Source organism: Podarcis raffonei, chromosome 13 (genome assembly GCF_027172205.1).
Source record: "Podarcis raffonei isolate rPodRaf1 chromosome 13, rPodRaf1.pri, whole genome shotgun sequence".
NCBI classification, from domain to species: domain Eukaryota; kingdom Metazoa; phylum Chordata; class Lepidosauria; order Squamata; family Lacertidae; genus Podarcis; species Podarcis raffonei.
This window is the reverse complement of record NC_070614.1, coordinates 34,136,925-34,154,144: the sequence shown is the minus strand read 5'-3', so window position 1 is coordinate 34,154,144 and position 17,220 is coordinate 34,136,925. Positions and strand designations below refer to the sequence as shown.

General features: G+C 38.9%; 1 protein-coding gene across 1 annotated transcript; it reads left to right on the top strand.

Annotated features, from left to right (window-relative positions):
* Positions 1-512: 512 nt before the first annotated feature.
* LOC128398855 (vomeronasal type-2 receptor 26-like) lies at positions 513-14,212 on the top strand. Its single transcript, XM_053360115.1, has 6 exons — positions 513-658; positions 1,078-1,342; positions 4,494-5,288; positions 10,754-10,981; positions 11,947-12,073; positions 13,311-14,212. Exons 1-6 carry the CDS (start codon positions 513-515, stop codon positions 14,210-14,212), a joined length of 2,463 nt encoding a protein of 820 aa, XP_053216090.1.
* The last annotated feature ends 3,008 nt before the right edge of the window (positions 14,213-17,220 follow it).

Sequence of the window (17,220 nt, the reverse complement as noted above, 5' to 3'; positions counted from 1 at the left end):
ATCCTCCAGGCTGCAGGGGTCTGCTTCATCTGCATGTTCCCCACAGGGAACAGTTTTCTCTTCATGCACTGCATCATTCCCAACTCATGTGTTTGAGTTCCAAACTCAAGCAGGATCCCTTCCTATCCAACTATGTGGAAGAGAAAACTTTTTCTCCAGATATGACAGACATTGTTTCTTCAGCAATTCCCATTGGGAGCACCAACTTTAAATTATTGATCATCTTCTCTGATAATTATGAAAAGGACTGTAATTAATTCCTTGCTCCCTGAGAATTTGCTATGGTCAGAATCAAAACAATTCCCACAGTCTAGAAAGATTGATATAAATAATCACAAGAACATTTAGGTATGCTACCAGAGACTATGAAAAGACAGGGATTCACCTGAGTCTCCTGAAATGGAATAGGAGACTGTTTAGAGAGAAGATTAGTGTTCAGAATGGTGGCATTAACAGTCTTGATTATTGTACTACTTCCTCACATGGCATGTAAGTGCCAAAACATTAAATGCATGTTAAGAGACCCACACCCACCACTTCACAAGTATCACCAGCTGGGAGACTTCATCATTGGTGGCATGGCTTCTCAGACCTTCATCATCTCCAGCTCAATAACCTTTGTTCAAGAACCTCCCCCAGTATTGTTTGAAGAGCTTGCGTAAGTAACTTTTGAAAAAGTTTTTGGTTTCAATTAGGTATCTGAACCAGCGGGAACAATTTTATAAAAGTAAAAAAATAGATTAATTGAGTGGGGTTGCGGGGGGCTACAGCAATAGTGGTCTTCATCTATTTATCTATATTAGAGTGAGGGTATACCAGCTTTTGAAGTTTTTGAATCACATAGTTCATTTTAGTACATGTTAGTATTTAAAGTGTTGCATTCTGAAGAATAGCTGATATTCTTCAATTGTTTCATTTTTGCTAAGACCACCTAAGGCTAAGAAGAAATGTGTACAGTAGTAGTGCAATAATAACAAAGGATATGAAGGGGGGAGAGAGGGCAACATGGGGTTCAAAATGTAACTCTAACAATCTATTTAAAATACTTTCTTACATTCACTTAAATATTCCATTTAGAGTAGTGCCTAAGAATTACCAGCACATCTTGGCGTTGTCATTTGCAGTCAAGGAGATCAATGAAGACCCTCAGATTTTACCCAATCACACCTTGGGTTTCCACATCTATGACAGCTATTTCAATGCAAAGAGGACCTTTCATGCCACAATACAGCTAATGTCCACAGTGAAAAAATTTGCCCCCAATTACATATGCAACATCCAGAATAAACTAATGGCAGTTGTCGGAGGATTAGACCCTTTAACTTCTCTTCATGTGGCAACTGTACTGGATCCCTACAAGATTCCCCAGTTAAGTTACATTCTGTGTAGATGTCTCTGTATAAGTGGGATGTGGGGTTTTTTACACTTATTACTTCCTTTGAACTATTTAAAATTTTAAAAGATGATGCTGTTAAGATGCTACACTCAATATGCCAGCAAATTTGGAAAACTCAGCAGTGGCCAGAAGATTGGAGAAGATCAGTCTACATCCCAATCCCAAAGAAGGGCAGTGCCAAAGAATGTTCCAACTACCGCACAATTGCACTCATTTCACACGCTAGCAAGGTTATGCTTAAAATTCTACAAGGAAGGCTCAAGCAGTATGTGGATCGAGAACTCCCAGAAGTGCAAGCTGGATTTAGAAGAGGCAGAGGAACCAGAGACCAAATTGCAAACATGCGCTGGATTATGGAGAAAGCTAGAGAGTTCCAGAAAGACATCTACTTCTGCTTCATTGACTATGCAAAAGCCTTTGACTGTGTCGACCACAGCAAACTATGGCAAGTTCTTAAACAAATGGGAGTGCCTGATCACCTCATCTGTCTCCTGAGAAATCTCTATGTGGGACAAGAAGCTACAGTTAGAACTGGATATGGAACAACTGATTGGTTCAAAATTGGGAAAGGAGTATGACAAGGCTGTATTTTATCTCCCTGCTTATTTAATTTATATGCAGAATACATCATGCGAAAGGCTGCGCTGGATGAATCCCAAGCTGGAATTAAGATTGCCGGAAGAAATATCAACAACCTCAGATATGCAGATGACACAACCTTGATGGCAGAAAGTGAGGAGGAATTAAAGAACCTTTTAATGAAGGTGAAAGAGGAGAGCGCAAAATATGGTCTGAAGCTCAACATCAAAAAAACGAAGATCATGGCCACTGGTCCCATCACCTCCTGGCAAATAGAAGGGGAAGAAATGGAGGCAGTGAGAGATTTTACTTTCTTGGGCTCCATGATCACTGCAGATGGTGACAGCAGCCACGAAATTAAAAGACGCCTGCTTCTTGGGAGAAGGGCAATGACAGGCCTAGACAGCATCTTGAGAAGTAGAGACGTCACCTTGACAACAAAGGTCCGTATCGTTAAAGCCATGGTTTTCCCAGTAGTGATGTATGGAAGTGAGAGCTGGACCATAAAGAAGGCTGATCGCCGAAGAATTGATGCTTTTGAATTATGGTGCTGGAGAAGACTCTTGAGAGTCCCATGGACTGCAAGAAGATCAAATGCATCCATTCTTAAGGAAATCAGCCCTGAGTGCTCACTGGAAGGACAGATCGTGAAGCTGAGGCTCCAGTACTTTGGCCACCTCATGAGAAGAGAAGACTCCCTGGAGAAGACACTGATGCTGGGAAAGATGGAGGGCACAAGGAGAAGAGGGCGACAGAGGACGAGATGGTTGGATAGTGTTTTCGAGGTTACCAGCATGAGTTTGACCAAACTGTGGGAGGTAGTGGAGGACAGAGGTGCCTGGCGTGCTCTGGTCCATGGGGTCACGAAGAGTCGGACACGACTAAACGACTAAACAACAAAATACAGATAAAATTGTATGGTTTGGAGGCAGAAATGTGTGTATTTGTGGTAAAAGACAAGTTTAAGCTAAGAAACATGTTTATGGATGAGGATCTTGAAAACATAGTGGAACCTTCATAGAAATTCAAATTCCATGTAAAGAAAATATTACAAGTCTGGTGTTTGATGAAGGGTATCCAGTGTTATAATGAGGAAGTTCTTCTAAATGATTAGAGCCACATCACTAAATAGCAGAACACCTAGAATGGAATTCAGGATTCAGCCTCAATTGATATTGATGAAGAATTATTTAATTTCACATGTAAACCACTGTTGGATGCAGTATGCCTCTAAATATCTGTTGCTAGAAATCATAAGGGTAGAGAGTGCTGTTTCCTTCAAATCCCACTTGCAGATTTTCCATAAGCATTTGGTTAGTGAAAACAGGATGTTAGACTTCGACCTGATCCAGCAGGGCTCTACACTGGCTCCCAGTACGTTTCCGAGCACAATTCAAAGTGTTGGTGCTGACCCTAAACCCTAAAAGCCCTAAACGGCCTCGGTCCAGTATATCTGAAGGAGCGTCTCCTCCCCCATCGTTCTGCCTGGACACTGAGGTCCAGCTCCGAGGGCCTTCTGGCGGTTCCCTCACTGCGAGAGGCCAAGTTACAGGGAACCAGGCAGAGGGCCTTCTCGGTAGTAGCGCCCGCCCTGTGGAACGCCCTCCCATCAGATGTCAAAGCGATAAACAACTACCTGACATTCAGAAGACATCTGAAGGCAGCCCTGTTCAGGGAAGTTTTTAATATGTGACATTTTAGTGTATTTTTCATCTTTGTTGGAAGCCTCCCAGAGTGGCTGGGGAAACCCAGCCAGATGGGCGGGGTACAAATAATAAATTATGATGATGATGTTTTTATTTGCTTGTGCTTGAGCATACAAATATAAACCCACCCAGTTCATTTAGATATTTCCCCTTCATTAGCTGGTATTGTGTAATAGTCAAAGCAGTAGAGTCTGGTTCATAACTGTGAATGAGACTCTTCCTCACCAACATCAGTTTGCCTTCAATCATCTGTCTTTGTTCTTACTTACAACTAGTCCCTGAAGCACTTCCTGTGAGCTTCCTCCTCCTTAGTCTCAATGTCACTCCTGTAGAACTCAACAAAGAGCAGGTTGGAGGCAAAACTAAAAATAGATGGCTCTGCCTGTCATTGGCTCTGGCTGCAAGTGTTGTTGGACATTTCACTCTACCAGTCCCATGTGAAATGTAGCACGGCTGGGTTAAAAAAAAGAAAAAGGGAGTTGTGAAGGAAGTAACAAGTTGAACCGTTATGCACTTTATATTGGCTACAATATCATCCAACACTATTACTAATTTCTTATCCATAGTGTGTAAACTTCTATATTGTAAAAATAATAGTTTATGAACGAAATAGTTGTAAAGACTTCTGGTGTAATGCATGTGAAGAACTTTGAAGCTCCTGAAAGTGACATGTAATTTCATAAATGCTGAAGATGGTGGTGACAATGCTAATATGAATACTAACATCTATCCAATTTAAAATCTATGTTTAGCTCATCTATGGCCCTGCTCCAGTGATAAATCATAAACCCCCAGGTCTTTCCTTCTACCAGATGGCCCCTAAAGGAACTCTTCAGTACACAGGCATTCTCTCTTTACTTCTGCATTTTGGGTGGATATGGATTGGGATCCTTACTTCCAATGATGAATATGGAGAAAGATTTGTACATACTGTGTTTCCAGTCTTCTCCAGGAATGGTGTCTGTATTGCTTTCATAGAAAGAAGCAGCAAATTTACGACTATCACTGACATTCATGAGAGACTAGAGAAAGGATCTCAAATACATGAAACAGTGATCAATAGCAAAGCTAACGTTGTGGTTGCCTATGGAGAATCTTATCTTATTGTGTTTTTGAGATGGTTTCCCTATCTCTCAAAACATCCAACAAATAAACAAAAAGGCAAAGTGTGGATAGTCACAGCCCAGATGGAGCTCACTTCAATGGTCTATCAACAGTCTTGGGAGACAGACATAATCCATGGTGTAGTATCCTTCACTATTCACTCGAATGACCTGCCAGGTTTCAAGTCATTTGTTAAGAGTAGAAACCCTTCCAACACAAAAGGAGATGGTTTTATCAGGGATTTCTGGCAACAGGCTTTTGGCTGTGTGTTCCCAGACCCAGCTCTGAACAAGATGGATGGGGATGTTTGCACAGGAAAAGAGAAGTTGGAAAATCTACCTGGGACTTGTTTTGAAATGAGTTTGACTGGCCATAGCTATAGCATCTACAATGCTGTATATGCTATGGCTTACGCTTTACATTCCATGTGCTCATCTAGATTCATTCACAAATTGCTGGTGAACAAAAGGGAGCTTAATTTTCAGGATAAACACGCATGGCAGGTAATGATATAAACATCCTTATGTTTTATGATACAGTATAGGTGGTTGTAATAGCAGGCTGCCATGTGCAAAATAAAAAGTCTCCCCAAACTCCTCCTGTTCTCTCATTTTCATCTTTTATTTTTAAGTTCCTCTGCAACATTTCTCCTGACTGATGAATACAACAATTTTCTAAATTATATTCAAACAGCATTGTTGATAGATTGACCTTCAATATTTGGAAGCCAAAAGATCTGCCTCTGACCCAGTGTTTAAACAAGTCCATTCTGGAGGATGTTCTTTGATTTACCTTAATAGAAGCTCTAAGCTTCAGTTCTGTTTTCCATAGAATAAACACTTTCCTTTACCAGAACCTGGTATCTGGTAAAATGTGGATAGTCTTTCTAAAACTGTATAGAAGATATACAGTGATAGCCATATATAGAGTATGACTAATATGAGATACTGCTACAGACAATATCTTTTTTTTTAATTATATTTTATTAGTTTTCCATACATTTATACCACATTAACAATTTGCATTAAACTTTTCGGTGCTACAGACAATATCAGTTCACTTCAATGCAGCTTTGAGATACAATGCATAGTTTGACCAACAATGTAGAAGAAGTTTTGAGAAAATGCTAAGCCGTAAATGGTCATGAAGGCCATAGGTTGGAAAATCTGTTCAGCACATAAGCACTCAGACTCTTTCAATTATTTGAAAATCCTGTTAATTGAGAAGAAATTGTTGCATTTGCCTCTATTCAGACATGGCACTGAAGATTTGTAATTAGCTTACATGTATTTTTAAAAATTTGTTTCAAAACAGCTATGGGAAAGGTGTGGCTCTGAAAATGCCTCAGTTCAGAAAAAGTGAATGTTGCTTCCAGCCACTGAACATGTCTATATATCTTAATCATTTAATCTGGTGTTTATTATGATCAACTGACAAAAAGGACAAAATCTGAAATGTGTGTGTGTGTAGGTCGATATATATATATATTAGCAGCTTTTCATTTTTTAAAAAACAACAAGTGTTTCTGATATATATATCAGAAACACTTGTTTTTTTAAAAAAATGAAAAGCTGCTAATAATGAATTCACAATATATTTATTAGATCCCTCAAGGAAGACACGGGTCTTCTAAGAATCAAAGAAACCATTTCATAGATCGATATATTATGCATTCTCTTACTCCCTTTTATTAAAAGCTACAGTAAATTATGATGTACCATTTCAAACTCTGAATGGTTATATAGACATAATATTTTCAAAGGCATCTCTAGCAAACTAGCAAATCTTCCATCTAAATTCTTACTTTAGGAATTAATTTCCAACTATTAACTACATGAAGTCATATATTATATATAAGTTGTACTTATTTTCAGAAGGAAGGATGAACATAAGTCAATCCTTAAAAATATCTCAGGATCTGTTTTATACATCTATTAACTGAAAATTGAAGAATGAATTAGCAAAGATGAAAGTATAATGTAGGAGTATTTCTTTTCTTTTTTCAATTTATTTCCATTTTATTTTGCAATATTACATTCAATTACATCTTTATCCATTCTTTGCAAAACAGACTATATATATCTATTTCTATCTATATATAAATCTATCTATTTTCCATATTTGTACCATTGTGACTTCCCTCCACCCGTGCTCAGTTTCCATTGTTTTTCATTCCTTTAATATTGTGTTAAAGAAGTTATTTACATATTCCCCATTAATCCCTTTTCATCTTTTAACCTTAGCTTTACGAACTTCAGACAATGCATATCAATGAATTTGTTTTGGAACAATGTTTTGTCATGTATTCTTCCACACATTCCCATTCTTTTCTTAATTTCTGATTTGATTGGAATCTAATAGCTGTTGTCATTTTGGCCAATTCAATTAATTCACAAAGCTTGTATTGCCACTCTGCTACTGATGAAAACTTGTCGTCTTTCCAATTTTTAGGTATTAGTAATCTGGCAGCAGGGATGTCCTTTGATTTTTTTAAAAAAGATATTTATTAAATTTTCCAAATTTTTATACAAACAAAAAAGAACAAACAAAGAGATTTAAAAAAAACATATAGTTCATAAAACATACTTTTCAATAACAAATTTCTCTGACCGCCTCATACCTCCGCCTTCTTGTATTCCATTTAAAATTATTTGTTCAGCAAATCCTTAACTTAAAGCATTACAGCTTATAATATCACCTTATTTTCCAAACCCTTTTTTTCCATCCATGTTCCTTTATATCATTACAGCTAGAAACCACTCAATTTCAATCCAACACCATTCAACTTTCCTTAATTTTACAACATTTCTGTAAATAGTCCTTAAATTTTTTCCAATCTTCTTCTGCCGACTCTTCTCCCTGGTCACGGATTCTGCTCGTCATTTCTGCCAGTCCCATACAGTCAATCAGTTTCATCTGCCATTCTTCCAGAGTGGGTAGGTCTTGCGTCTTCCAGTACTTTGCAATGAGTATTCTTGCTGCTGTTGTAGCATACATGAAAAAAGTTCTGTCCTTCTTTGGCACCACTTGGCCGGCCATGCCCAAGAGAAAGGCCTCTGGTTTCTTCAAGAAGGTATATTTAAATACCTTTTTCAATTCATTATATATCATTTCCCAGAAAGCCTTAATCCTAGGGCACGTCCACCAAAGGTGAAAGAATGTACCTTCATTTTCCATATATTTCCAACATTTATTATCGGGCAAATGATAGATTTTTGCAAGCTTGACTGGGGTCATGTACCACCTGTATATCATTTTCATAATATTCTCTCTTAAGGCATTACATGCCGTAAATTTAATCCCGGTGGTCCACAACTGTTCCCAGTCAGCAAACATAATATTATGTCCAACGTCTTGTGCCCATTTAATCATTACAGATTTAACTGTTTCATCCTGAGTATTCCATTTCAACAGCACGTTATACATTTTTGACAAAGTCTTAGTTTTGGATTCTAACAATTCTGTTTCCAATTTAGATTTTTCCACCTGGAAACCAACTTTCTTGTCTGTATTGTAAACCTCCATTATCTGATAATAATGAAGCCAATCTCGTACTTTATCTTTCAGTTTCTCAAAACTCTGCAATTTCAGTCTGTCCCCTTCTTGTTCCAAAATTTCCCAGTATTTTGGCCATTTGGCCTCCATGTTAAGTTTTCTCTGAGCCTTAGCCTCCATTGGTGACAACCACCTTGGAGTTTTATTTTCCAATAAATCCTTATATCTAATCCAAACATTAAACAGTGCTCTCCTGACAATATGGTTTTTAAAAGCTTTGTGTGCTTTAACCTTGTCATACCACAAATATGCATGCCACCCAAATACATTGTTAAAACCTTCTAGATCCAAAATGTCTGTATTCTCAAGAAGCAGCCAGTCTTTCAACCAGCAGAATGCTGCTGATTCATAATAAAGTTTGAAGTCTGGCAGGGCAAATCCACCTCTTTCCTTTACATCAGTTAATATCTTAAATTTTATTCTAGGCTTCTTGCCCTGCCAGACAAATTTAGAAATGTCTTTTTGCCACTTCTTGAAACAGTCCATTTTGTCCAAAATTTGCAAAGTTTGAAACAAAAGCAACATTCTAGGCAATTGTCCTTTGAAACTAAGCCTAATAGAAATGCTTCTGGCTTTTTCTCAAATAATGTTTTAAACATTTTTTTTAATTATTCATGAATATTGCTCCAGAATTTTTTTATTTTCCCACATCCCCACCATGCATGATACATCGTTCCTTCTACCTCATGACATCTCCAACACTTATTTGATTTTAATATGTATAGTTTGGCTAGTCTGACGAGAGTCATATACCATCTGTACATCATCTTCATCAGGTTTTCTCTAATTGCCTAACAAGCAGTAAATTTAATGTCTTGCTTCCACAATTTTTTCCATTGCTCCATCTGAATGGTATATCCAATATCCTGGGGGACCCTGACCATCACCCCCTTTATTTCCTCATCCTTTAATTCCCATTCTAACAACAGATTATAAGTTTTTTATAGTACTTTCTTTGTGATTTGTAATTTAGATTCTTCTTTCCCAAATCCAATTTTTTATCCTAATTAAATATATCATTTAATTGATGGTATTGCAGCCAGCCAGTAAAATGTTGTTTAATTTCCTCAAAGGTTTTTAATTTTAATTGGCCATGTTCTTCTTCTGTTTGTATGTAGCCCAAACTTTCTCCATATCCCTTGTCTTCCTGTTCCTCCCTCTCCTCCATCGCTCGCCACTGCTTCCACAACTCCCCACGTACCTCCCTCTGCTGTTCAAAGCCTTGGAGAAGCTCCCCAGCCGTTAGTTTCTGCGTGCAGGTTTACTTTCACACTGGCTTTCTGTCTAACTTTCCGCTTTTCTCTCACTGCTTCTCCTATTCCTCCTTTACTTTCTCCTTCCACATTGGACTGCTCACATGAAAGTTTATATTTGATGTTATTCTCACCACTACCGGGGTTGCTTGATATGCTTTTTGCTTCTTGTTGATGCATTCCTTTTCGTAAAGCTTTTCTGTCACAATATTAAAAGCTGCGCAGAGGTGGACCTCTTATCTCTCTGCCTTGCGCTTCTGTTTTTAATGTAAATATAAAGTCACTTACTTCCCTCTTCTGTTAGTTGTGAACTGGTAATTTCCTTGGGAAGCATAGATTTTCATATCCCAGTCTTAATTTCAGAGAGACCTGATGCTGTTTTGCTTGGGTCCTGAGGCGTTTCACAGTCGGGAATGCCCCCCCTTTTTGCGCTGAGGTTCTCCCATCTTCTTCCACTTATATAGTGCCAAAACCATGGGAAACCCCTTTCCATACTACTCAGTGCCCTTCGGTTTGAGAACTCCTCTCAAACCTTTCCTGGGGAGTCAGCGTCGCCCTCACTATCACCTGGTTCCCGTTAACTGTGATCGGGTGTGTTCCACTGCTTCAAAGCACTTTCCCTTGACCCATCGCTGAGCACGCCACACCAGGAAGTCCATAAAGTAGGAGAATTTCTTTGGTTTGTAGAGTACCGTTCATCTGTTCAGAAAGCCACAGGACTGTACACTCTGAATATTTTAACCTAGCATTTGTTTGACGCCTCATTATAATTTTCAGGACTCAAAATTTATTTGGAAGAATTCAGTCACTGCATAAATTGAAAAACTGCTGCTGTAAACATTTGCTCGTTAAGTAGCTGGCAGAGATATCTGTCTCAAAAGTCCAATTTAGGTATTCTTGCCTCTAGGTTTGTCAACATGGAAGCAAGGGTTTGCAGAGTAGCTCAGTAATTAGTCTTTGTGTGAAGAATGTTACTGCCTGTAAATAAGGAACCTTCACATGCACAGTTGTAGGTCTGGAAATGTTCACATAACCAAGAACAAACTGGAACAAATTTGCCTCCTTTTCTGAAGAAAACTCCAAGTACCACACAATTAAGGCTAAAGATTCCATGAAACTGCCAATTATTCTAAGCTTTTCCCTTTTCTGTTTGAATCAAGCTGCATCATTTTCTGAAAGGTATCCACTTTAACAACAGTGCTGGGGATAAGATCTCCTTAGACCACAATGGGGAGTTGGTGGCTGGATTTGATATTATCAACTGGATTATCTCCCCAAACCAAACCTTTCATAGAGTGAAGGTGGGGAAGATAGATCCCCAGGGTCCTCCAGAACAAGCATTCAGCATCAGTGAGGATGTGATAACATGGCACAAGTGGTTTAATCAGGTAGGATCCAATTTTGTGTTTGGAAAATATTTCAGTTTTGAGTGACCACTGACATCCTGTCCTTTCCCGAAGCCATCTGAGTTGGTAGCCATCACTGCCTCCTGTGGAAGTCAGGCTCCTGAATCTTCCAACATTCACCATCACTGGAGGTCCATGAGTAGAGAGTGCTGGTGCATTCGGTTCCTGCTTCTGGGCATTTGGATCAGGCCAATGGCACATGTAGTCCACCATCCTGTTACCACAGTGATCAACTATCGAAAGCCCTACCTAACTTGGGATTCCCAGTAACTGGCATTCAGAGGCATAAGAGACAGAAAGCTGCCATCATGGCCACTGTGAGAAGGCAATGCTGGTCTAGAGGGCCCTTTTGTCTGATGTGGCAGAACTATTCCTATGTTCCCATGATGAGTACCCATCCTAGTGCCAAGGGCCTTCTGGCGGTTCCCTCATTGCGAGAAGCAAAGCTACAGGGAACCAGGCAGAGGGCCTTCTTGGTAGTGGCGCCCGCCCTGTGGAACGCCCTCCCATCAGATGTCAAAGCGATAAATAACTACCTGACATTCAGAAGACATCTTAAGGCAGCCCTGTTCAGGGAAGTTTTTAATGTGTGATATTTTAGTGTATTTTTGGTTTCTATGGAAGCTGGCCAGAGTGGCTGGGGAAACCCAGCCAGATGGGCGGGGTACAAATAATAAATTATTATTATTATTATTATTATTATTATTATTATTATTATTATTATCCTACAATAGGCACCCATCTTGAAGCACAAAGCAGTTGGGTCTGGAACATGCTTATTTTTCTCCCCATCAACCTCCCAGCATTTCCAAGTTTAGCATAGCAGCACAAAATGAAACCTTAGAAGAGTAGTTCCCATGCTACTTCAATATCATATAAAAGCCCTCATATCATTAAGATTCCAATGTTATTGTTCTCTAAAATCCTGTCGTTTCCTTTTGAAATAGGTACAGCCTCTTTCTTTATGCACTGAGCATTGCAATCCTGGCTTTAGAAAGAAAATGAAGGAGGGAGAGCCATTTTGCTGCTATGATTGCATCCCATGTCCAGAAGGGGAGATTTCAGAACAAAGGGGTAAGTAATATTTTGTATAACTGAACTATTCCATTTCCAAAATGTTTGTCTGACTGCTACATTTCACATTATACTTGAGCTTTAACATGATGTTAAAACCACTTCTGGATATATGTCAAGGAGCTTTCAGGCAAGCACAGGTCATCCACATGGCAGGAAAGAACATGAGGCATGAAGTGCAATTAGCTTTTATTCAGAGAAAGTAACAGCACAGCAGAGTTCTTTGCCTCATCCCATTCAGCTGGAGCCATTGCGGAAACTGGCCACTGGCCCCGCCTTGCTCCTCTAGCCTCCCCCTGTGTATCAATTCCAAGCAGACAGACTGTGGCAAGAGTGTGGGCTCCTCCTCTGAGTCTGTCTGGCCCATTACTTGTTTCACCAATTAATTTCTATTAATTTTCCAAATTTTCAACAGATTAACAACAAATTTATTCAAATTTAACACAATTTATAAAATTGACTTTCCGCCCCCCCTTTCAAGATGCTACTTTCCCCTCCCTCTTTTACTGCTCACAATAAAATAATACTTTTTAAAAAAATTCTAATACTTTCCCATCTATTCTATTTCCATCAACAGTTCATGTTCAATTCCTGGTTAGACTTTTAAGTCAAGTTCAGTTCTACATACATTGGATGCTTACTCAGTTTCTATATATTAAAAACCCTAAAACACCCAATTGGCTTGGCATGACAAACTTCCTTTCAATTGGGATAATATCTCATGTTCTTGCTAAATATGTATTCTGTCGGTACAGCGCCTTAAAAGAGTCAGTGGGAGCATGCTATCCATTTGAAATTTCCTGAATGTTTTTTTAAAGAAACATCAATAAGTCCTTGCTTTATAACTCAAACTTTTTTGTTTGTGAAACCACGAACTTGCCACAGTGCTATTTGTGATATAGCCTCAGATCTCTGGGATACTATAATATAATATATAATTTTTATTTTGTTTTATATGCCCAGAACTCTGGAAAACTTACAATACAATGAAAAGGGTATGTGAATTATTTTAAATATATTGAGTTCATTTCCTCATGGAACAAATTGCAAACTTCTCCAAAGGCAACCCAAATAAGCAACAAATATGGAACTCTCCTGAGTTCTCATAACCACTGTAAATTTGCTACTATAAACCATAAAACCATAAAACCATAAAACAATTGAGAACAGACACTTCAGAGCATCAATGTGTTGGTGCAGTTCATGACTTTTTAAGCTTAAGACCCCTTTTTTTCAGACCAGAATGACTGCTATGAATGTAGTAATGAAAACTATCCAAACAAAAACCAAGATGCATGCATTCCCAAGGCTATAACCTTCTTGTCTTTCGAAGAACCTTTGGGGATCAGTCTATCCTGTTTGGCTTCTGCCCTATCTTTGATCACCATTATGGTGCTAGGAATGTTTGTGAGGCACCACAACACTCCCATCATCAAAGCCAACAACCGGGACCTTACCTACATTCTCCTCATCTCTCTTCTGCTCTGCTTCCTGTGTGCTTTGCTATTTATTGGCCAACCTGGGAAGGTGACATGTCTCTTCCGACAAACTGCTTTTGGTCTCATCTTCTCGGTGGCTGTTTCTTGTGTGTTGGCAAAAACTATCACAGTGATTCTGGCTTTTATGGCCACCAAGCCAGGATCTCGAATGAGGAAGTGGGTGGGGAAAAGACTGACCAATTCCATTATGTTACCTTGCTTCCTTGCCCAAAACGGAATTTGTACTGTTTGGTTGGTAACCTTTCCCCCATTCCCAGACACCAACATTCACTCATTTGCTGAGGAAATTGTACTGGAGTGTAACGAGGGGTCTGTAACTATGTTTTACTGTGTGTTGAGCTACCTCGGCTTTCTGGCCATTGTCAGCTTTGCTGTGGCTTTCTTTGCCAGGAAGTTACCTGACAGTTTCAATGAAGCCAAGTTCATCACTTTCAGCATGTTGGTCTTTTGCAGTGTGTGGCTGTCTTTTATTCCATCCTACCTGAGCTCCAAGGGAAAGTACATGGTTGCAGTGGAGATTTTCTCTATCTTGGCCTCTAGTGCTGGTTTGCTGTGTTGCATTTTTGCACCAAAATGTTACATCATTATGCTCAGGCCGGAATTGAATAACAAGGAACAACTAATAAGAAGGAAAACTTGAGTAACTGAAATGTCTGTGCATTTAGCTATAGTCTGCAGTGTGGAGCTTACTGTGTGTGACTGAAACCTCTATGTGAAATCTGTGGGATTAGGTAGAATAAAACATGACAAACAATGAACACATTTTCTTTACTTTACTTTACTTTACTTACATTTTCTTTACTCCTACCCATCACCACTTCTCCAAACACACCCTTTTTGGATTTATGCCATTTTAAGTTACAGCAGCTGATCCCTAGCTCAGCCAGGGTGAAAGAATTACACCAGCACAGCCCTTCTGGGTCAGGAAACTCCAAGATCCACTAAATGCAAACTTCATAACATACTGCATTTTTCCCCCAACATAAGCCCGTGTCCCTTCTAATCCAAGTAAAGGGGGGGGGGTTAATTCTTTTCAGAGGGGACAAATGTATTTTCTTCAGTAATTTCACAGGGAATAACAAATTTTGAGCTGGTGTTTAACTTCACTTCTTATTATCAAAAGGGCTTGTCAAATTCATCAGCATGTTAGCAACCACCACTAGAAAACATAGCATGCTGTGATGGATTGTATAAATTAGAACATTTAGAGTTACAGTTAGAGAGTGAGATATGCAGGCTGCTCTATGATATTTTACACATTAGACTTGAGCCTTCAAAAATGGAAATAGTTGGATATTGGAGAATTTGTGCTGAAAGAACTTCATTGATATTGGTGTGTTTGCTTCCTCACATGGTATACAGTGCACACATTGCCATGTCCATAATCCATACCATCCACTTCATGAATATAATAAAAAGGAGACCTCATCATAGGTGGCATTGCATGGCACAGTTTCATCATCTCCAGCACCCACAAACACCCCCACCATTGCTTGTAGAGCTTGAATAAATTTATTTCTATCTGTCTCTTTCACAATAACTCAGTCAGAATGAGTATTTCTATTTCTCTCTATTTCCTTTTCCTCTGTGTGAAATGATGACTCCTAGGAGCTCAAATCCTAAATAAATCCTAAATAAATGTGGTTTTCTTCATAAAGAGCTGGTGGCCATATCTGTAGCTGGATATTGTATGTAAATTGTAGTACAACATTTTCTTACCACAGAGCTTTGTACCACCAAATGAAGGCTGTTTTCCTTAATTTTACGTTATATTTTCGTAATCTTACCATTGATATAAAAATGTTCATTAATCCAGCTATGTGCCATTCCTTTAAGACCATTCTCTTTCAATTTAGCTCTTATGTTGGCATTTTATGTGGTTTGCACGTTACCAACTTGAGATATAAAATTAGTTTTAGCGATGTATAAATGAATAGTTTGACTCTTCTTTTTCTGTATCTTTATGGTTCCTTATGTGAAACTCTGAACTACAAACTCTGACTACAAAATTACTTGCCTATCTATCTCTGAAGGATTGTTTGCATAGCATGAGGGCATATAAAATCAGAATGTTTAGGCTACAAGCTTCAGTGAGATCCCCAGATTATAGGAAACTGTAAGAATAGTATGTTAAGGATGTTTTGGAGGACTGATTGTCAAGGATGATGGACGATAGGTGGGTGAAGTGAGGCATTCCCAAAGTAAAGGAAGGATTGAACTCTGATTAATAACAATACACACAGAGGCTTGAACCAGCAAGACTCTGGGAAGGGTGCATATAATAATAATCCCTGCCCACCCTCCGGCCCAGGTCGTTTTATTCACAAAAGAATTTTTTACACTGTATTTGTAAGAACCAATCAGATTATCTCTGAGCATTTCAACAAATGGGGACAAAGTTACACTACAAAAGCTAATTAAGCATGCACTTCTGGGGTAAATAAAACAGAACTACAAAGGAGTGCATCCAGCAACCCCAGAGGTCATAAACAAGCAATATACATGATAAGAAGGATGGCAAGGAGGGTAGGGATCATTATCACCTTTATATGAAAATCTGTTTCCTGGCCCTAAGATTAACATATCAGAAAGGCTACATCAAAGAAGCCGCCCACTACCTTTTATGGCCCAGGATGCCTGCCTGGCGAAGCAGCTGGCAGCTGGGCTGTGTACGTGACTTGTCAAGCAGAGTGAAATGGAACAGGGATGCAGAGGTGTGGATTGATCAAAAATCATATCGAAATAGTTTAAACCCAGTCAACGCAATGCTTTCATTGATGACACAGATGGCTTACTCTATATTTTTTATAATTCCTCATAGCAATCTCACCTTATCACTACAGTGAAGCATGATTCCTGAGACTCCAGAGTACTGGAGTACACAAGATAATGTAGGAAAGAAGATAAGGCAGTGAAGCAAGACAGTTTGAACCCCTTGACCTGTGACCCCCTCTTTATGCATGCATGCATGATGTATCGTGATTGAAAACCCCCATAAAAGCTTTTTTTAAATGTGACTTGAGGGCAGTTCCCTTAATTGGCAATTCTCTGAACAACTGGGTTAGGGAGGCGGCCCTATTTCAATAACTCCTCTAATAAACTGGGTCCCTACCGGATGCTGAGCTTCTATATCTCTCTTGGTTGTGTTTTTCCTTAAGGTGTTATATCTCACCTGGGCATAAACCATTAATAGGTGATTTAGGAGTAAATTCTCATCACAAACTCATCTCATCATTATTCTGACTCACTATCATTCACATTATTTCTGTGATGCATTAGCTTGAATTATAAAGGGGCTGTTTGTATCATTTAATATACATTTGTAGACATTGAAAGGTGTCTTTAGATGAGGTTGCCTCTGTTGTTTCTGTGCCCTTGGATTGTTCATCTGGTAGTTCTAAACATATTCTTGCTTTGGCTACCATAACCTTGAAAAACTCAAACTGAAAAAGTCTCCCTTTCGGAGGTGGTTCCTTCAACAATTCCCCTGAGATTTCTCCTTCTTTTTCCTCTAAAGGTGCAATAATGTATTATTTTATGTATTTCATAGAATCATAGAATTGTAGAGTTGGAAAGACCCAAAGGGTCATCTAATCCAACCCCCTGCAACGCAGGAATTTCAGCTAAAGCTTCCATGGCAGATGGACA

Excerpts from the sequence above, each read along its gene's own strand:
- LOC128398855 (XM_053360115.1), top strand. The coding sequence starts at position 513 with ATGTTAAGAGACCCACACCCACCACTTCACAAGTATCACCAGCTGGGA. Across the intron at positions 5,289-10,753 it reads AGGATAAACACGCATGGCAG|CTGCATCATTTTCTGAAAGG; the intron begins GTAATGATATAA and ends GTTTGAATCAAG. Across the intron at positions 10,982-11,946 it reads GGCACAAGTGGTTTAATCAG|GTACAGCCTCTTTCTTTATG; the intron begins GTAGGATCCAAT and ends CTTTTGAAATAG.